We start from the raw sequence: 20,874 nt of genomic DNA, 5'->3' as shown, positions 1-20,874 counted from the left end.
CCAAGCGTGGTGGGAGGGAACCTTGCCTTGGGTGTAGGGGCTCCAGATGCGTGGTGCAAGGGCTTGAGGTGCCTGAACCCCGGCCCCGCGGCCTCCCTACATCCGTCCTTCGGGAGGCGGGTGAGCCCTCTGTCCTGCCTGAAGGGCTTGTGTCTTGGAGCCGGGGGGCCTGTTTTCTTAAGTCTCCTTTCTCTCTGTCCCCAGATCTCAGGAGCTGCACCTGAGGACCGAGGCGCATTCCTATCTCTCCGACCTGACCAAGCCGTCAGACCTGGAGTTCATTGAAACGAAGCGGCCGCGCCTGGACCTGCTGCAGGACCCGCTGCTGCGGCACTCGCCTCTGCTGAACCAGAGCCAGCAGGCAGGGACAGAGGATCTCTCAAAGGTACGGGGGCGGCGGCTGGGGGGGGGGCTCCGTGCCTTGGGATCCTCATCTTGTGTAGAGGGGTCTTTGAGGCTCAGTCGCTGCTGAAATCCGTGTAGGTGGCGGTTCTTGGTGCATCACACGGTGCTCGGCATTGCTGGATGGCGTTCAGGGAGATGGGGGGATGTTTTTGGGGAAGGGAAGGCGTATAGGGTTTTCCACTCAACCATTATAGTCATGGGCCTGTGTTTACCAAGCTATTAGATGCACCAGAGCATTTGGGAAGTTTCTGTTGGCTGAATTAGGGTTGGTTGTGTCCGGCTTTTCTGGATGCTGTGCCTTGATTTGATTTTTATTTGACCTTTCTCATTTATCACATCTCTTTTATTTAATATTGGCGTTTGAAGGGCTGGAATTGGTTGCTGGTGGTTCCTTAATGTAATCTTCCCCAGGAAAGCCTCCCTTGCCTTAGTCTCATGTAACACAGCAAATTGTTTACGGGCAATTGTCTCCTCTGCATGTGTGATAAATGGTACAAAGAAAAATCTCTCGCTCGGGTGCCTGTTCGGATGTAGCTGCGTGCTGTTGGGGTAAGTTGTCTCTGACTTTGCCCTGAGCTCGGATGTGTTCGTGGCTGGCAGGAAGGTGCTGCTGTGGGGCACCAGCACCGCGGGCGCTGGGGGCTAATGCGGCTGCAGGCTGGGCTTCGGGGCTTTCTGAGCCGTCAGTAAAAGGGGAGGGAGGCTGGCAGCCGTACCCAGGGTGAGAGGGACGTTTTCCTGTATCGCTGCGGGAGCTGAGGCAGTAACGTGTGGGCAAGCAGCTCTGCTTGGGAGCGCCGGGATATTCAGACTTCTGTCCTAACGGGGCTGGTGGGCCTTACACGAGACCGTCCCGAGTGAGAAGGATGTTTAACTTGGGGAAAACACGGGTCATTCGCATTCTGAGGGGGGCGTGGGCAGGTTCCTCGGAGGAGAGGGCTGCAGTGGCCGCAGGCTGGGACCAGGCAGCGCTCGTGCTGCCGGGAAGGGACGGAGCCGCTGCTGCGTCGGAGCCGTGTTCGAACTGCAAAATGAAAAACGCTCCAGACACTTCGGCTCTCTCTCCTTTCGCTCTCGATAGCGTGTTGCCTTGGAAAAGATGCCTCTGAGGTGCTGCGGCCCTTTTCTGTTCCATTTTCGCTGCTCCCTTGGAGATGCATCTTAATGAGGTGGTGCTGAGCCCAGCTGGGAGCCTGCTGCCCGCCGCAGCGAGCCGCATCGCGGTGGCGCTGAACCGGGGAGCGTTCTCTGCGGATGCTGGGCTGGGTGGCTGATGGGGGAAAATAAACTCTTGGCCATGAGACAAAAAATATCCTCTCTCCAAAGACGTGAGGAAACCAGGACAGCTTTTCTGTCTGCACATTATTTCCATCATCAGTTCTGTTCTGCTTCTCACCAGAAAACCACGTATTGTCTCAGCTATTTGTTCCTAATAGGCAGAGCCACTCTTGAGGCATTAGTTGCCGAGTTTAGGGGCTGCATTTACTCCTTGGTCTGTGACACGTTTCCAAGAATTACGTGCATTTTATGGGGCTTAAAACATTTGTTAATGAAAGAGAGAGAGAGAGAGAGAAAGCTGGGCGAGACAATTCAGCAGGACAAGATTATGCTTTTAGTGGAGTCATTTGTAATTTCTAAGTCTGGAAAGAGGAAAAAATGATTGGGAGCATCTAAGTGGAGCTGGGGTTAGTTGCTCAAAACTGGCAGGGCTGTTTCCAGACTGAGTTTGAGGATGCTGTGAGACTGGGCTGATCTCGGTGCTGTTAAGTGGCTGGGAGCAGAAGGCAAGCCCGGGGTGCAGGACCACCCCTCGGAAGGTCTCGCTGCCTTTGCAGCTTTGGAAGTTGGGTTAATAGCAGACTTCTGGCTTCATTCTTGAGCAGCCATCCTTATAAACTGCTTGTGGACATGAGGGTTGTGATAAAGCTCGTGCAGCTAAGCTGCGCATCACTCTGAGCCTCAGTGTTTGAGGACGCGTTCTCGGTGTGCTCGTCCAGGGGAAGGGTTGAGAACTGAGACCGATCCTCGGCCGTGAGCTCTGGACGCGTGCGTATCTGGGCTGTTTACATGTGTAAATCTACTTCTTGTCTCCGTGCTAAGCCAGCAGCAGTAATAGCTGATAGAGACCTTCTGACGAGCAGCTGCGCAGGGCTCCATCACCGCCGTTAGTTGCTCTGCACGCCTGGTGTAACCTAAAACGAGACAGCACGGTGCCTCCTGTCAAGCAGATAATGCCCACTCTGCCTCCTCCAGCAGACGCTGGCCCGCACTTTGCTTCTAGCAGCACCTTCGTCTCCCTGCTCTCTCATCCCATCCCATCGCTCTCGGGGTCCTTCCACGAGCTTCGCTCCCTCCCCACGGGCACAGGGTGTTGCTGGAGGGCTGGCACAGACCCGCGAGATGTGCGGCAGTCAGAGCGGTGGCACGCAGCTGCAGGACGCCTGGACCAGCGATGGGAGCACGCAGCCTGGAACAGACGGAGAGCGAGCGAGAGGCGCTATTCCTGCCTCCGCTGCTGACTCAGTGCACGACGGAGGCAGTCGATACTTTATCTAGGGCAGCTTTGCAAACTGTTTGAGCTCTTGGGGTAAAACGCACCACGTGAGCCGAGCGTTACCAAACACACTGGTGCTTACTTAAACAGTGTCCTAGGAGTCATCCACTTACCCCTCACCCCATTCCACGGTGCTGCAGTCACTGTGTTGCGAGGAGCTCCGTTTATTCATCGGTGCTAGGAGTGCTCTTCGCGGTGCTTTTACGGGTTGAGCTAGCTGTTGCACAGCAGGGCGCTCCCCAGCCAGCACCGTTTTTATGGTGGGTTTCTGCATTTGCGCTCCTGGTGCCAGCCTGACCCTCCCAAGGAGCCACGGCGATGCAGCAGTGATGGGTGTTGCTCCTGAGCAGCTGATGCCCGCTGGTTTCTGCTGGTTTCAGAGCAGCGCTGGACCTGAGATGCAGGATCGGGTCTGTGGTGGTGCGAGTTAAGCACACCCCCAAAAACTGCGGCTTGTTTTGGGCTTACCGGCCTCTGTCGGCCCCGGGGAGAAGTAACACAGCCCTGCACGTTCCCAAGGCTGTTGGTTTGGGCCATGAGCTGTGCTGTGAACACTAACGAAGTAATTTACGTGGCAAATCCTTGTAACAGGTCCCAGAGTTTTCCCCATAAACACCCCCAGAAAAGAAGTAGACCCTGTATGGCTTTTATTCATCGCTTCCTCATCTGTCTTTCCCAAATACAGGGTGAGCTGGGCCCTTTTACCCTGTTCTGGATAACAGCAGCCTCACTTAAGTAAGGATGGGTTTGTAAGGCGAAGGCAACGTCTGTTATTAGATCAGCTCCTTCTGTCTGGAGAAAACAGGCATGCTTTTGGGCAGCGAGCCTCTCAAAAGCAGCAGCTTTACAGCAAAGTCGCAGTTGTTCTAGCAGAAGGACATTACCTGTTCTTCTGAACCTTGGTTTGCTCATATCCTTGAGCGCTTGTATTTCTTTTCAAGCCAGAATCAGAAGGCTGTCTTCCCGCCTGCTTTTTCCCACTTGAGCATCTCTTTCCCTGGAGGCGAGGTGGCTGTCGCGTTGCTGCAGGGCACGGAGCCCGCTGCTGCTGCTGCTGGATGGAGCCGGGCGGGCTCAGGTGAGCTCAGGCTGTGCGGGGGGAAGAGAAATGAAACCCCCGCATGCCCTCCATGTTAGCAGAGGCTGACGTTGCCTCCGAGAAGGTGCTCCCTTGAGCTGGCTGAGAATAGCCAGGAAAAAGTACAGCAGAGCTGCTTTTTCTATCACTGGGAGCATGGGTGAGAGGCTTGCTGAAGAGCTGCCGTGACGCGGGTTTGCCGGGCGTGCTCTTGGCAGAGGTGCTGGAGCTGGCTCCCAGGACCCTCGGTGGCTTCTGCGTTTCCTCTGATAAAGCCACGGACCTTCATCACGTAACACCAGATAAAAATAAAGCCGGCTGCTCCCGAGCAGGCCAGCCGTGTGTCTGCGTGATGCCCTGTCTCTGTGCCTCCATGCGTGCGGGCGGTGCTGCCCCAGGTCAGCGTGCTGTGCCTGGCCGTGCAGCGCCTGCTCGCTGCTCAGCCGAGCCGGAGGCCAGTCCTGCTTCTCCCCTTCCCTTCCATCTCTCCTTATTCCCGCTATGCTTCCACTTGCTCTTCCCATTTCTGAGGCTGCTTTTCCACCACGTATGTGGCTTGCTGCTCTTCCTATAGGATGTGAGTCAGTCGTGATCTGCATTTAGTCCCCTCGCCAGGCTGGCTGGCTGCACTTCTCGGAGCCCGTTGCTCCGGCAGGGCCGTGCTGCCGGGGAGCCCTGTAGGATCACGGCTACGGGGCTGGGTGCAGGAAACCCGAACCTCGCTGCCGTCCGCCCTGGCAGGCCGCTGGTCACCGGGTAAGTCTCTTCCCCTTTCTGTATCTCAGATTTCCCTGTCTGCAACAGGGACAATGCCACTTCCCTCTTTTGTAAAAGAGTTAACAGCTATCGGTGGAAAAAGGCTGTTAAAAGACCATGTGGTGGTAGTGCTCGGACTCGGCTGTACATTGTCAGAGGGATTTAATTCCTTCCCTTTCTGCATGAATGTTTTTGTTGCGCTGTGGACTGAAAGCTGGGATACAAAAAGAGAAGGTGGGACTCCAGGAACAGGCAGCAGCAAGGCCAGGAAATATATATGGCAGGCAGAAATTAGGGCAAAGGGCATCGTGCTCTGATGCACATTAATGTAGCTTTAAAAGCAATTAATCGAAAAAGGCTGAATTAACATGTTTAAAATGCATTTTTAATGATGCATCGCAGCCAGCACCGTGCATGCCAAATTTCACACCGGCCGCCCGTTCCAGAGCCCCGTTCCCAACAAACTCCTGGAACACAGGCTGTGCGGCGGGAGGGCGCTCAGCCAGCCCCTTCGCTCCTGCCCCGGCCGCAGCCTGGCCGCGCACCGAGGGCGCTGCGGGAGCCTTTTGGGAGCCCTGTTCCCTGCTCCCCACTCCCTTCCTTGCCGAACGTGCCAGGGTTCGGGAAGGGTTTGAGGCTGGGGACTCCAAAAGCAGGGGCTGCAGAGGCTGTGGCTTCCCTCCTGCAAGGGTTTTGCCTGGCTTCGGCTCGGGGGGGTGCTCGGGGGACGCAGCGCTGGCTGGGACCCGGTCTGCGAGGCGAGGGGAGGTGGGTGCCTCCGATCCCAGCGCCGCTAGCCGGGCTGGTAAATCACCAGGCTCCTCTCCGCTCCGTGCTTTCTGCGTGGCTTTGTTATGGGAACATTGATCTGTTGCTGGGATTAACCTCTCAGAGTTTCCAGCGGGCTGGTCTCACAGTTATTAATGAAACTGGCTGGAACTTGTGTTGACCTTGGCAGAGGCCCCACTTGGCTAGGAGGGAGCTGGCAAAGGCATAATCTCTAATTGAGTAATCCAGCGCAGGGGGAGGGGAGCGGAGGGGGTGGAAGCGCAGCAGCGCTTTGAACTCGGCAAGCTGCGGTGCTCGAGCAGGATGTGTAGGAGTGGGGCTCGCAAACTTGCTGAGCATGGCGACCTGCGAGGGAGCGAGCGAGGAGAAGCGAGGTGACGGCGGCGCGCTTGCATCAGCTGGGCGGCTCGGGCTCCCCCCCCCGAGCTCTCCGGCCTCTCCCCCCCCCGGAGAAAGCGGCGTTGGATCCCGGTGCCTCCCCAGATTTATTGCCGTGGAACAATGGCACGAAGCGGCTGGATAATAAAGCGGAGCTGCCAGCCTCGGCCCTCCCTGGGCGCGCGTCCTCCCGTAGCCTCCCAGCCTGGGGCGCGGATTGCACGGGGCTCTCCCTTCCTCTCCAGGGGTTGTTTTGCACTCGGCAAAAACAGCTCCGGGCTGGTTGGTGGGGCACTTGGTGAAGCGGGGAGCCAGTGGTGATGTGGGGCTTTTCTCCTTGGCATATTTACCCCAGGAGAGGCGATTTCCTCGGGCCTGGGCCTGGCCTCGTGCCTCTGGCGGGCAGGGAGAGGCTGCGGCCTTTGTGCCCGGGCAGCGGGTCCCGAGGCGAGGTGGCTGTGGCTGTGCAGCGCTGAGCGGCAGGAGGTCAGGCTCACGATGGAGTCTTGCGAAGAGAGGACACCGCAGTACTTCCAGCTCCCTGCCCCACGACAGGTGAAATGCCTCAAGTGTCTCACCACGGCTTCTGTCCTCCTTCCCCAGCAGGGAGCAGCGTTTCTTATCAACTCCCTTTGCAGCCACCTTCGCTGGGACGAGCTCCGGGCTTCCCCCGGTACTGACTGGTCCCAAGGCCCGTGGTGCAGTCGGACATCCAGCGGGAACAAGCGGCATGGGGCTGTCGAGCTGGAGAGCTGTAGGAGCACCCCACCGCAGCGCGCTGAGCATCCACCCATCTGCCACGCGGCCGCTCACGCTGTTGTCTTGTGCCTGATAAAAATCTAATTGCAGAACGATCCTGTGGGGTGGGGGAGGACTTTGCGTTAGGGCAGCAATGATTCAAAGCTATTTCTGGGAAGATGAGGGAGATGTTGTCATTCTCTGTTATTCCAAACATATTTAAAAGCTGAAATATTTGCATTGTTCATGCTGTCACGCTGCAAACACTTCTGGCTGGGTTCCTCTCTCCTCTGCCTTCTCCTCCCTCCCCAGAAGACCGTTTCCAACAGGAGGACACGGGTGTGCGTCAGCCCTGCCCACCTGTGCATGAGCGCACACGTTGGGCAGCACGCGTCTGCCTTGTGCAAGCCGTCTGGCACTCGTGGTGGGTACAGGAGTTTGTTCCATCGCCCCTCGCCAAGCGGCTGTGTCAGGAGAGCTGCGAGGGCTTGTCAGGAGCCCGTGCTGCTCACCGAGGCGGGACAGGCAGCCGAGGCACCAAGCAGCAGGAGGAGCATCGCATCTGGAAGGGCCGGTGGGTGCCACGCGTGGGCTCACGCTGGCGCTGTCTGCAAACAAGGCGCTGCTGGGCATCGCATCCTGCTTCAAGGCGCGCGGCTCCTGCAGCAGGACTCGAGGCAGGGAGCGCCCTGACTGGTGAGACGACGGATTTCGTGCAGTCCCCGTGGGTGAAAAACTGAGCTATGGCCCGAGACATGTGGGCACGGCAGGGAAAGCCCTCAAGGGCTGCAGAAACCCTCTGGAGATGAGGTGTAAAAACTGAGCTTGACCTTCTCCCAGCTGGCTGTCCTCTGCCTGGCTGCTCCAGTCCCGCTGCCACTGGAAACCCGCAGGTAGACCGGTTGTGCCTCGAGCGCAGGTGGCTGGTCCTTGCTTCCTCCTGCTCCTTTGTGGTGATCGACATCCGAAACGACCTCTTAAATCGGCTTTCAAACTGCGAAGGCAGCGGGATGAGGCCGGCTGCTCCCTGGGAACTTGCTTCGTCATTTACACACATTTTTTGTTCCATTTGGTCAATATTACAGGGCTCGCGTAGTGTGACATCTCCCCGATCTGCTTGGGGGAAAGGAAGTCCCCTGACTTCCTATGCCTCACCCCTGTAATTGGAAGAAATACAGCCAGTGGTTGTGCTTGCAGCAGGGCAGCCTTGCGAGCTGTGTGCTGCATGGATTCACAGCGATTGTTGGCTTTTTTTTTTTTCTGTCTTTGAAGTGTTTGTACATCTGTTACGGAGTAAAATGCTTTTGAAGCCCATTTTTCCTTTAACAGCAAGGATTGTTATGTGCCCCGCTGTTATTTCCTGAAAGCGATAGCCAGAGCTGGTTTGCTGCTTCACTTTGAGCCCTCAGGTGGAGCGGAGGAGCTGTGCCTGGTGTCTGTCAGGAGCTGTGCCTGGTGTCAGTCAGGAGCTGTGCCCTGGCTCGAAGGCGAGGAGCAGCGCAGGTGACGAGGGCTGTGCTGCCCGCTGGTGCCGGCCGCCTACGGTCAGTCAGAAATGTCAGGTTTTGAGCAGTTGGGGCGGAAAGAAACCCACGCCTGGCGCACATTTCCAGGAAAGAATTCAGTCCTGGTACCGAGAGGCTGTGACGTTCTGGCTGTTTCTTTTCCCCCCTGCAGTTTCAGCCCGATTTTGGGATTCTTCGCTTCTAATCCACTGGCAGGGGGTTGTGTGCGCTGCGAGGCGGGGAGCGTCGCCGCAGCTCGCTCCGGAGGCATCACGCTCCGGGGCAGGGTATGTGATTCTTCCACGGGATCTGCCCAGTTCGTGCAGACGACGAGGCAGCAGGAAGTTATTGCCGACTCACAAGCACGTACATCTTATCACAGACGAAGCTGGACTCCCTCGGTCAGCACGGCTGTGCTCCCCTCCTCGCCGAGGGGCTTCGAGAGGCCCTGGGGGCGCTTCGGCATCGGTGCCGTGAGCGTACGGCACCTAGCACATCTGCCCTGCTGTACTTTTCCATCGTTATGAAATGCAGTAAATCCACAGTTCTGACTCATGCAACAAAAGCCAGCGAGTTGTGACACCGATCAGATTAATTTTGCGTGCTGCCTTTCTGAGGAGGAGGGCATTTCGTGCCGAATCCTTCCACCGCCGCGCTGGGCGGAAAGCGCCGGAGCTGCAGCAGCGATCGATGGTGTTCGCCTGCTGTTGCTGGAGGGGATGGAGTGGGGGAGTGATTTCAGAGATGGATTTGGCAGAGAGGAGTTGCTGCTCTCTGTGCCTGTGGTGCTGGGAGCTGTAATAACATATTGAACATGGCAACAGCCCTTGCTGAAGCTCGGTAACTTCACCTCCGTGCTTCGTGGAGCCTCATCTCCTAACAACACCCTCAGCGTCGATAACGAGAGGAGCCGTCGAGTGCCAAAGGCCCTAGTTATAATCACTCTGAAAACCTCCTTGCTTTTTGGACCCAAACCTGCTTTTTAAATGTAAAAACTCGTTGGCTGTGTTCTAGGCAGAGAACGTTCGGAGGGTTTGCTGGCTTGCTCCATGACAAAATGCATTGCAGCTTTGCGCTGCGGGGGGGGCGAGGGGCCGATGGACACTTGTGTGCGTCAGGAATGCTGGCTGCCTGCTCTGCGAGCAGAGGGGTTGTTTTAGGACAAGCTGACAGGCCCTTGGCTTGTTCTGCTGCTCTCAAAAAATGTAATTCTAATTCTTGGCACCTTTCTCCAAGAGGATAAAGAGTAAGAACGCGGTGGAGCCTGTTCCCTCTGCCCTTGGAAACGTGCTTTTACCCAGCTGCAGAGCTGGCTTGGGGCAGGAGCACCGTGCTCCGTCCTGCCCCGTGATTTGGTCAATCCAAGGCAGAAATTAAGGGGGGAGCAGCAGCGAGGGGTGAAATGACCTGGAGCACCTCCTCACGGGCCCGACCTGTGTCTAGTTGTTATTCTTCGGTCATCTTTGACCAAGCATCTTCTGTGCGAGTGCTCTGCCTTCCTCCTGGGCTGTGCTCATGTTAGCTGCTGGTCGGGCCCCCCCTTAGGCACGGTGCTCGGGGGACAGCTCGTCTGTTCAGATGGCTCGGCGAGCTCCCTGCCTGCGGTGCTGGAGCCTCTGCCGTGTCCCCAGGGGTCCCCCAGGCTGCAGAGCCCACGGTGCTCGCCGCAGCCGGCTTCTCCTCTGCCTGCAGGGCACTTCTCCTCCCCCGGCGGCGTGCTGGCAACGGGCACGGCCGGTTTCTTCCTCCCCGAGGAGGAGCGCCGATAGCTCCTGCCTTCTGGTCGCCGCCTGGGATGTCGGCCTGCCCGTGGCTGCTGAAGGGAGAGCCGTCGCCTGGTGCAAAGGGGGCCGGCCCACGTGGTGATGGGACCAAAGCAACAAGTGCAGGCTTTTACTTCAGCCTGTTTTTCAGGTCTGCCTCATTTTATCTCGTGCCAGCGATCGCAGGTATGACGTAGAGCAGATAGCCCCCAGCAGCTAACGTGTTCCTGCCTCAGCGGCAGGCGAGTGGCAGACGTAAACACGGGAGCGTTATAGGCCTCCAAGCGCTAAAAGCTACTGGAGAACATGCAGGTATGTGATTAAATATATAGACTGGTCTGTTAATAGCTTCCAATGTATTTGGGGGGTATGTAAATTATACATACGTGTTTCGTGTCTATATATTTTTCACAGTTTAAGTAATTGAAAAATCTGCATTCATATATATGTATACGCGCATATATGCTGCCTGCTCCTTGCAAGCTGTGTTTTCAAAGGCTTCTTATAGCTGTGCCGTTCAATGATCCAGCCTTCAGCAGCCACATGAAGAAAGGCTTATAGTCTCCAGCAAAGCTAAATATTGATTTGAGTCGATCTAGGTGCACTTGGAGACATCACTGGTGTTCATGAATACAGCATAATCTCTGATTGGAGTGGGGAAATTTCATCATAAAGGCCCCAAAAGGGAAGTTTATTATTGCTTTCTTCCAAATGCCTGAATTTTATTAGCTTCAGTCATTCTTGGCAGGGCAGTGGAATGGGATTTTATAGTTAGCAAAGGAAAAGTAAACACAGTAATCATTTCATAGCCCTGTGCCTGCCAAACCGAGATGGAAATTCCAGCCTTGGTGGGAAGCTGCTGCTTTGCTAACAGATAATACCACATTCACTGTGGGCTTATTCTTGCTCTGGGAGCTGAGATACTACGTTTTTCTCTCTAACATCCTGGCCTGGAAAGGCAGGGGTGCCTTCATGTTGTTCTGCAGAAAGGGCCCAGGCCGGGGCCTGCATTTCGGGCCGCTCCGCAGGCCTTTGCAGCTAGGCCTGTGCTGCCCCCTGAGCCTGGAGAGCTGTTCTCCTGCCTTCTTCCCACCTGGTCTTTAACCGAAGGCCATGCTCTGATGCTCGAGGAGTGTCACGCTTGAGATGTGGTGGTTCCTAAACCCTGAGACCCTGAGCAGGGCTGCCCCAGGCCTGGCGGTGGTGGGGTCCTGGGGGTCTCCAGCCCCGCCGGGGCTCGGGCTGTGGCCTCCTGACGGAAAGCAGCGCAGGAAACGGCTACTCAAACAAACAGCCGGTGTCGAGGCTCCCCCTTCCACGTGTCTGCACAATTATTAGAACAATAAACCATTGAGCCCAGCCGGCGGCCGGCCGTGATTGATAGCGCAGCTGACGCTCGCTTTACACCACCCGTGCTCCGCTGTCAGCGAATATCCCGGCTCCGTGGGGGCATTATTTGGGGTTGTCCCTGCCCCCCGAGCTGTGTCGGGGCTGTGTGTGCAAGGGGTGGCCGCGGGCACTGCTGTCACAGCGGGTGCCTTGTCCCTGTGTCCTGTGCACGTGCTGAGGACGCCTAAGGGAGCGATGCCGGAGCGAGCGGGGAGCTGCAAAAGCAGTGTTGGGGACCCGCGAGGCCACGAGAAGCTTCATTAAAAGCCCAGACGAGCTGTTTGAGGGGAGGGTTGTTTTCCCCCCAAGCCTATTCATGTTGGTTGATTTTTTTTATTTTTTTATTTTTTCAAAAGCATCCGAGGCGCTGTGTGCTTTGTTTCGCACTTAAACAAGTTTCCCAGTGCAGCCACCGCTAAATGGAAGGCAGACCAGCTCGGATTCCTGATCAAAACGGGGCTTGTTTTTTTGCTTATTATCTCAACTGGTGAAGTTCACAGGTCGCGTTCACCGCTGACCCGTAGCCGTTTCCAGGCTGTCGAGTTCGCCTCTCATGTTGTGCGTGTTGGAGCCTTAAAAGGCGCGTGTGTGTGTGTGCACCAAGCTGCTCTAACAGAAATAACAAGACCTCACTGGTGAAAATTGAACTTTTGAGATCTAACTAGATTTTGGGGAAAAAAAGGTCTTTGGAGGATTGCTTTTAAGTCCAGTTTTCTGGCAGCCTCGGAATTTGTGTTTTTTGCAGACAAGACCTGCAGAGTCAGATAGTTTGCCATGTGGTGGGTGAGCAGTGGAGTCAGAAATTCGTTGAAGGCTTCTCCTGGTGCTTGATATGAGGGCATGGCTGGAACACACCTCTATGCTAAATGGCCCTACGGGTGCCACAGCAATGAACTGGTGGCGTGGGGTTGGCGAGAGGAGCTCGGCGGACAGCTGTAGGAGCAGCACCTAACGGCTTTCCCTGAAGAACCCGCACAGTTTGAAGAGCAGCTGCTACAAGTGGGCAGGACCTCGGTGCTGGGACCCCAGCCCACGCCTAGCTGGTCACAAGGTGCTAAGAGGAGAGTTGGGCTGGGTCCGCAGCACGCCTCAACCACTGCTAATGCTGCCGTAGGTCTTCCTCGCGCTTCCCTTCTTCCCTCTCCAAGCTCTTTCTCGTAGCACGCTGCCCTGGGTTTGGGGAAAAACAATTCGGGCGGTCGTTGCCCAGGGGTGAACGGAGGAAGGAAACACGAACTGGGCAGCCTTAGAGGATATCTTACTCGCAGCGATTAAATAGAGCTGTCTTCATTCATTGCCTTCCCTCTAAATCTGATGCCCCTTCAAGCCAGCTTCCCCGTGTTCGTGCTGGTCCTGATGAACTCCCTGACAAATCCCCTGCGCGCAGCCGGCTGGGTGCTGCGTGAATGGGCCCGCGTTGGAATTTGCATGGCTGAGGAGTCCCCGCTCCCTTCTTCCTCCTCCCTGGCAATAGGAGGAAATTCAAATGTTTCTGAAGAGCGACATTTCCATTTCAAAAGCTGTTCGCTCAAGTGCGTCTGGAGTGGGATTTCTCTCTCCCCCCCGCTCCTCTCTGAATGGCAGCTTTAGAAGTCTCATTTCCTCTGCTTGATAACACCAGGCTGAGAAGGGCTTTTGTCTTTCCATTTCCCCTCAATTTTTTATTTTCAATCGAGCGAGGTTTTCAGAAGTGGGCACGGTGGGCTTTCCCTCCCCGGCGTGCGTGGCCCCGTGCCAGGATGCACCTGGTGGCACCAGGGAGGGAGCCAGGGGTCCCGAACTGGGGGTCCCGAACCAGGGGGGCTCAGCCAGGCAGGTGACAACCCAGGAGCACAGGGGGGAAGAGGAGCACCGTGGATGTCCTGAGCAAGGGCTGGCGTGTCCCAGCTCCTGCGGCGAGTGCTGAGCTGGCTCAGGACCCGGCCCCACGTTCGCAGCCTGTGTCGCCGCGCTGTCTCACGTCGCGCTGACTTGCAGCCCGCCTGCTTTTTGGCTGCAACAGCCACGCCAGGTGGGATGGTTTTTTGGTTTTTTTTTTTTGGTTTCTGTGCCATGCCTACTGGAGGGTGGATTTAAGAGGATGCGTTCGCCTGCCTCCTGCTTCTGCAGGACTATCGCACGCTGATGCCAGCTTGTGGGATAGCATTTGTTGTGAGATGAGGGCTGTGCTAGTATAAAAGCAGAGAATTTCTTCTGCAGAGGCCTTTTGACAAAAGGCAAACTCCAGCATGCTCTCAGCGTGGCACACAGGGCTTGAGGGCTCCTCTAGCTTCTTGAGTGCCGCTTAGGACGTCGCAGGTTTCCAGGGAACAGTTCTAGCGTCCTCAAATGCTCAGTCAGAGGGAACGTGCCTGCAGGGATTAGCGGGACCTCAGCACTACAACCCTGCGCGGCTGGCGTGCTGGGAAGGCTCAGGCCTTGCTGTGCTGCCTGTGGCAGTCCGAAGGGGACAGGTGGCGTCGCAAAACCAAAACAAAACAGGGGGAGGCTAAAATTTTCAGTGGCGCGGAGTGAGCGAGGCATCCGCATCCTTCCAGGCAAGAGGGGCATCTCGAGCAGGGATGGCTGGAGGTGCTTCTTCCCTGGGTTTGTCCACTGCACCCGACTCGGGGACGCCGGGTTCCCCCGCACGTGGCTCCGTTTGGTGGCAGGATGCTCCCGGCGCTGCTGGAGGAGGCTCGGAGGCAGCGAGCGGATTTCCTGTGCACGCTGCAGTCCTCGGGGCTTGCCTGCAGAAACCCCTCCGAGCCACGGGGCTGGGGGTGACGGGCACGTGGGGCCGTGCCACCGCGTCCGGCGCTTCCGTGGGAGGCCGTGGCGATTACTCAGAGGTTCCTGTGAAAGCTGCCAGAAGCTGGCCGGTTCCAGGGAAAGCAGGGCTGCTTCGAGCCCTGGCCACGGGGCGCCTTGCGCATGAGTCCCGGTGGGAAGCCACAGCACGGCTTTCTGTGGGCTGGCTTTTCTTCCTTAGCCTCTCAGAAAATCCCCCTGTGTTCTTCCAGTAGCTCCTGATGTGTGTGGTTTTTTTTTTCTTGTTGTTTTTGATTGTAACTTGGTTAGCAGGAGCCCCGCTCGTTTAAAGGAACGGTTTGGGGTTTGCAAAGGCCAGGCCAGGATTTGGGGTTTGTGTGCTGCAGGGACAAGGACGTTCTCTGCCATGCATCGTTCGGTGTGACAGCAGCGCAGGTGAAGTGCTGCTCTGGGTGGCCGCTGGGTCCGTGAATTATTAAAAGCTGCGAACTGACGAGTCGGAGGGCTCGTTGCTCGGGGAGTTACGCTGGCAACCTTAATTTCTCCCCCCTGCCTTTTTTTTTTTTTGCTGCAAGCGTCAGGACGCAGTCTCTGCTTTCCGTGACCTGCGCTTTGCATTTGGTTCCTCTGCTGGGTGCCCAGGCCGCCTCAGTCTGCGAGCAGCAGGTGGTTTGCTCCTCTCCTCCGTCCCCGCCGCCTGCTGGGTGGTCTCGGGCCTTCGTGCGCCCCCCCAGCCCCAGCCCTGCATTTCCTCGCAGCTTCCATGGCACTCGCTGCTGCCGGCACGCCAGCGAGCTCCTTCCCCGGCAGGCGGGGGGGCCACAAGCCCTGCTTTGCAGGCAGAGGGGGCTGGGGCAGGGCTGCCTTCCAAATCCGTGTTTTTCTCCCCAAAATGCCAGCTTCGGGCTTGGTAGGAGTGCGGGACCTGAGCCACAGCTCCCTGCCACCCGCCCCCTGGGGACAGCCTTTGCTCGTTCAGTTCCGAGTCACTTCCACTGGCATCAAAAGGAGATTTTATTCTTCTTGACTCGGGCATTTTATTTTTTTTCCCCGAGTTAGCAAAAGGCACATCGCTGGCACGGAGCAGCCTGCCAGATGTATCGACTCCGCTCCGTAGCTTCGGGCTGCCGAAGATGCTCAAAGAAAAGGTTTCCAGAATTTTTCTCAGCGTTGCAGAGAGGCGTATTTTCCTCTAAACTTGTTCTTGGAAAAGGCAGAGTTGTTTTGGCTGAAATTTACTATTTAGAAGGGAAAAAAAAAAAAAGCCTGAAGCAAATATTCAGCATGGAAAATTTCAGTCCAGATAGCTAATTTCTTAACAAACTTAGAATCGGTTGAAAACCCAGGATTTTCGAGTAGGACATGTTGGGCAATCCTTAACGAGAGGTGGAGCCGTTAGCTCCTCGTTGTAATGAGGAGATGGGTAGGTGAGAATTCATCACTCCTGCGAAGTCAGTAGGGAACATGCGAGTTCAATGCAATTATTATCCACTAATGGGGAAATGCAAGAAGGTAATGAGAGGCGCAGCGTCCATTTGTCAGTGTAATGCCTTGGGCTTCGGTGGGAGTTCGTCTGAGCAAGGTTTTCCAGATCGGGCCCGTTATCCGAAGCTTCTCGCCGCGTCTATCCGCGCTTGTTGCTGCTTCTGTAATATCCCGCGATCCTCGGGTCCAGAGGCAGCATCTGTTAAGTATAATGCTGCGGAACGGCTCTTTTAAGCGCGGGCAAGTTTTGCAAGACGAGATGCTCTGCTTTGGTTAGTGCATTTAACTGTAACGCCGACTGGAAAGGTTTTACCACCCTCGTAAATCTGCTGGAGGGGGTGGGGAGGGAGGGAGGGAGGGTCAGCATTTGTTCCTGGTTTTGCAATTCAATTGCTTCAAGCTGTTGAAACATTGGGGAAGTTTTTTGACCTACTTTCGTGCAAGCTGAAAAAATTGTTGGGATATTTTCTGCCCCGGCGCTGTGGAATTCAGCTGGGTTACGGGGGAAAGGAATTTTGTACGCCTTCTCATAAAGTCACATTTCTTTAAAGGAAAAATAAAAACACCAAAAAAAAAAATAATGGACTTTGTCTTCAGACAGCTCCTTCATCTCCGGCTTCGTGGAGTCCCCCGAGACATCGTGCCGGGCTGCGTCCGGGGAAGGCGAATGTTTCTTGGGTACCTGCCCTGCCTGCGCATGCCCTGCTGTGTGGGAACGGAGGGCGATGCCTCGGCACCGCCTGCGCCACTCTCCTCGGGTCTGCAGCACCGCGGTGAGCCCGCTCCGTCCTGCAGCCACCTCGTCCCGTTCCCCCGGGTCCCACAGCCACCTCGTCCCGCTCCCCTGGTCCTCGGAGCTGCTCGGCCCTCTCCTCGGGGATGGTTTTTGGCAGGCGGTGCCGCCAGCTCGCCCAGCAGCCGCGTCCGGCAGCGCACACGCTCGCCCAGCCTGCCTCGCCTGCCGCTGCGGGGCCGCGGCCGAGCTGCGAGCCAGAAGTAGTTAAGAATTAAAACTCCGTTTAAAGGATTGGGCTGCTGAAAGAGCCATTAGCGCAGCAGATGGCTGCAAACAAAGGAATTGTAATAACTCGATGTACTTTTCACCGCCCGGGCTCTCTAACGCCGTGTTTGTGCTGCTCTCCGGGGACGGGGTATGTTGGTTTTGGGCCCTTTTGACGTTTTTTCCCTGTCAGCGTTGGTGCAGTGCCCTCGCACTGGGGTTGCTGATATGTCAGGTGGTATTTGACGCTCTTCCAGTTAAAAAAAAGAAACCTTTGGCCTGTATTTGGCTTTTTAAAGAATTTATACGCTTGTTTTTGCCTTAATGCCCAGGGGATGGAGGTGTGGGCTCGCTGTCCGTGCTGAGCACCGTACCAGGGCTGTAGGACAGCCCTGTTCCCACTGCCACCAGTCACCCCGGGCTGCCCAAGCAGCCGAGCTGCGCGGTGCTTTCCAAGCCGTGGGTCCTGGAGAGGGACGGGGAGGACGAGTCCTTGTCTCTGCCACGTCGCCAGCTTCGCGTTGCGTTAGGTGGCGCGGTTCAGCTGTCGGTGTCATCACAAGTCCTCCCTTTGGTTTTTGGGGGCAGAGTTGTGCTGGTGGCCGTGCCCTCCCGTCAGTCCCACGCGCCGTGCCTGAGGCTGTGCCTGGCCCTCGCGGTGCTGGGGTTGGAAGTGAGTAGAAGAGAAGCACCCCCAAAGCCCGGCCTTGCTGTCTGACGGTCTCCCAGTGATAACTGCTTTCCTCGCTGCCAGCATCTCCTCCTGCTGCAGGGAGGTGCGTGCAGCTTCTGCCCCCCGCTCGCCCACCCTCGTTACCGTACAAATCACATAATGATAAGGCCAGGAATAAACAGGAACTACAGTAGCTGTTAGCCACGTATAAAAACAAATCACATGGAAACGGTATAATTACTGAGAAAATACCAACTTGAGTAATGCAGTAATTGTTTTCTTCCCTCCAGCAGATTTATTCCAACTCTCCCCCCTTGTGCTGGTCTCGAAGCCTGTGACTTCCCGGTAATCAGAAGGATTTTACCTTCTGCGCTACGCTTGTCCAAAGCCCCGCTGCGATGCCATCCAAAGCGCTGGAGTCTATTTTGACTCGGAGGGCGAGGAAGCAGCAGTAGTCCAAGCAAAGCTGCCCCCACCCATCGGCATCCCCAGGTCCTTCCTCGCAGGCGTCCCGGTGCCTGCCCTGGCTGCGGGGTTTGCTGTGAGGGATCAGCACCGGGCTGGAGGCTTGGTTCGCAACCTCGGTCCCCTGGCGTTGCTCCCGGCAGGTGCTTTGGAGACCTGGCAGCAGGAGGGAGGCTGGTGGGCTGGGGGCTGCTTCTACGGGCAGCAGCCGTGCTGCTGGTTTGAGTTTCCAGTCCTTCCTCCCGGCGCCCTGGGACGCAGAGGATCACAGCCGGCACCAGGTCCCTCGGTGCGTGCCTGCGTGGGCTTGCTGGGCTTGAGACCTCTTCTCTTCCTTGGCTCGTCCCAAAAGCCGTATGTCTCATTCATGTTCTGTCACCCCGCTCCAGGAGCTCTGCGTTTTGGATTTCACAATTGCACGGGGGAGATTTTTTGCCTTTGGTTTTGTTTTTTAATTCCTCTCGCTGCTCCTCACTTGAGGTGGAACGGCAAGGACCAGTGATTTGAAGTCTAGGGACACTGCCCCTATTTATTGCTGTAATCATCTCACAGTACAAGATGATGATGGGTTTTGTGCTCTAACTTGAAGCTCTTCCCCTTACAAAGCTTTGCTGCTATTTTGCTTCATGTTCTGAAAGGTAAAAAGATACAATTTTATCAGAAAAGTTTACCAAAGGGTTTTGTGCCAAGTAGCAGATTAAAAATGCCCTGTCTAGTATATTGGCCAACATGAGAGTATCTTTTGTTCCCCGTGCGCAGTGGGAAGCCTTTCTCTCCTGCCTTTTTGGCAGGTAGCTTTCTGGCTTTTAGAAGAGCTTACCCACCTACAAGTCACTGCTGCTTTCCCTCCCTGTTCCTTAATCTGAACCGGATTACAGGAGCAACTGATTGCTTTTGCTTCTTGCGGTTGTGCTGCTCCTCTTGGCTTTAAAGAAAAAACAGCACAAAAACCGCACCTGGGGACAAGACATTGAACTTCACCTGCCCACCGCGGCAGGCTGACCGTTTTTGGTGTCTAATCGTAGGGACGTAAAACGAGACAGGATCTGCTCTTTGAGCTTCTCCAGAGACCCTCAGCGTTCCTCTGGTTGCTCTTCTGGAGGGCAGCTGGCGACAGCCAGCTCAGCTTTCCAGGGCCTCTGTGCCCTTGGGTGATGCTGTCCCAGGGCACGGCCACGTTGCTGAGACGCATCCTCTTGCCTCCTTGAGTCCCAGCTTTGCCGTGGGTGGCATTGCCCATCTCTGGTGGGGGCAAAGTGCAGAGCTCGGCTCGAAGCCAGGGCCCCTGGCACTGTGGGCATGGCTCCCCGGGACGGAGCTCGTTGTGCTTTCATCGCCGCCGGCAGCGTGGTCAGGACACCCCGTGTGAGGTTCCGCTTCCCGGTGAGCCCGTGCTAATGAGGTGCTGAACTCAAACTGTTGCACGGTGTCTCTGTGTGCTCGGCGCCGGCCTTTGGTGTGAGCAGCCACGTGGTGGGTGGGTGACCCAGGGCCACCATCCGCGTGCGTCGCCGTCTGCAGAGCACAGAGGGGGTCCGTGCCACCCCTGAGCCACCCGGCTCCGTCGTGCCAGCCTGCCGCCCGCAGGAGGGCCAGGCGGGTTCGGGTTCGGTGCTCGGCCCACCTGCCGTGGGTCCGGTGGTGGGACCTGGCCGCTCGCCCGTGGCCGTGAGTCAGAGCGGAGGGGAGGACGGGACGGCAGCGCCAGTTGGTGCAGAACAAGGTCGCCTTTGTCCCGGCGCTGTAATTAAGGTAGCGAGGTTGTGCGAACTTCTTCCCTTGTTTACTTTCCCTGTCCCCTCCCCTCCCGAGCAGCTGCAGGGTGCTCTGCGCAGTCTGGCAGCGGTTTAGGGTTACAAACCAAGCCGCAGCTCCTCTTCCCCGCTTCCTGCCCCCTTGAGGGGGAAAGAAAATCCATCCTCCCGCTCGGCAACCGAAGAGATAAAGGTTTAATTGAGGTGTTGGGCAGCTGCCAGACGGGAGCGCGGTGCCCCAGGTCAGGGCGTGCCGGGGTCCCCTTGGACCTCGCAGCAAAGCTGTGTCAGGGCAGGGCTGGAGCCTACAGCCACGGTGCTCTGGGTGTGCACAGCGCCAAAGCTGGACGTTGTGCTGCACATCCCTCGGTGAGCACGCAGGAGGAAGCATCTGCACCACCTCCTCCAGCTCAGGTGCATCCCTTCGTGCTACGAAATCCTCCCAGCTCCCCTCCGAAGCGGTCACCTCGAGCTGCTCGTGCTCGGACGGGGCCGTGTGCGCCAGCAGCCCCGCTAACAAGGACAGCGCCGAGCCCTTGGAGCAGCTGCTCAGGAGGGAAAACGCGTTGTTGTTTGCGTGGCCGGTTGCTGTTACACAGCTGCTTCATCCCAGGTGCGTTCGTCAGGGCCGCGCGAACTCCTCCAAGCACGAAACTCGTGTCTGTGGGAGCCGGGCTTCCGAGTAATGGGGAGTTCGGGGGGCGAAGGGCGGTGTGTGGGTGAGGGGTTGTGGCTCCAGGGTGCTCGTGGGATGCTGGCTCAGTGGCATCAGCAAAGTTGTCACTTCTCTGGAGAAGGAGCTGAAAGTTTCAATGCATTACCGCGAGCTGGAGGCAGAGGGGAAGTGAGAGCTGTCCCCTCTGACGGCCGCAGAGGTTTTGCTGATCCATCTGGTCTCCGATTTGAAAGGTCTTGCTGAGCTGAGAGCTGCTTTACCTGGAGTTTGCAAGAATCTGTTCTCCATCACTTCAGTTTATTTTTATCGGAGCTGACCTCATCTATCTCTGTGGTCTCCGTTTCTGGAAGGACGTCGGACATCTCGCACCTGGGGCTCCCCCCACTCTGCCAAGAACTTCGGGAGGTGGAGGAGGACCCGAAGGAGCTGGAAGTCCCCTCGCCTCCCGGGGGCTGCCCTCATAGCCAGTGTGGTTAATGTTTTCTTTTTTTCCCAGCCTGTTCGGGGCTGTGTCAGAGGAGGACAAACCCGTGGCTACCTCGTTTTCGAGGAAGCGCAGCTGTGGGCTGGCTGCTGAGACGTGAAGGGATGGTGCTTAGGATTTCAGCCCTGCAAACAATGGGTTTGGTCCTTGTAGGAACGTGGGTACCGCTGCAGGCGGTGGGAGCCTCGGAGGCTTTGGCAGGAGGTCAAGCTGCTGCAGCGTCCCCCAGGA

General features: G+C 56.8%; 1 protein-coding gene across 16 annotated transcripts in view; it reads left to right on the top strand.

The window, feature by feature from the left end:
- The window catches only part of NCOR2 (nuclear receptor corepressor 2), a 234,249-nt gene that overhangs the window by 89,843 nt on the left and 123,532 nt on the right, over positions 1–20,874 (top strand). For all 16 annotated transcript variants that reach the window (XM_083804413.1, XM_083804415.1, XM_083804414.1 and 13 more), the window contains one exon: positions 205–385. In XM_083804413.1, the coding sequence (XP_083660539.1) occupies positions 205–385 (181 nt within the window). The remainder of the gene's footprint in view (positions 1–204; positions 386–20,874) is intronic.

This window comes from Anser anser (genome assembly GCF_964211835.1).
Source record: "Anser anser genome assembly, chromosome: 18".
Lineage (NCBI taxonomy): Eukaryota > Metazoa > Chordata > Aves > Anseriformes > Anatidae > Anser > Anser anser.
This window is presented reverse-complemented; position numbering and strand designations above follow the sequence as displayed.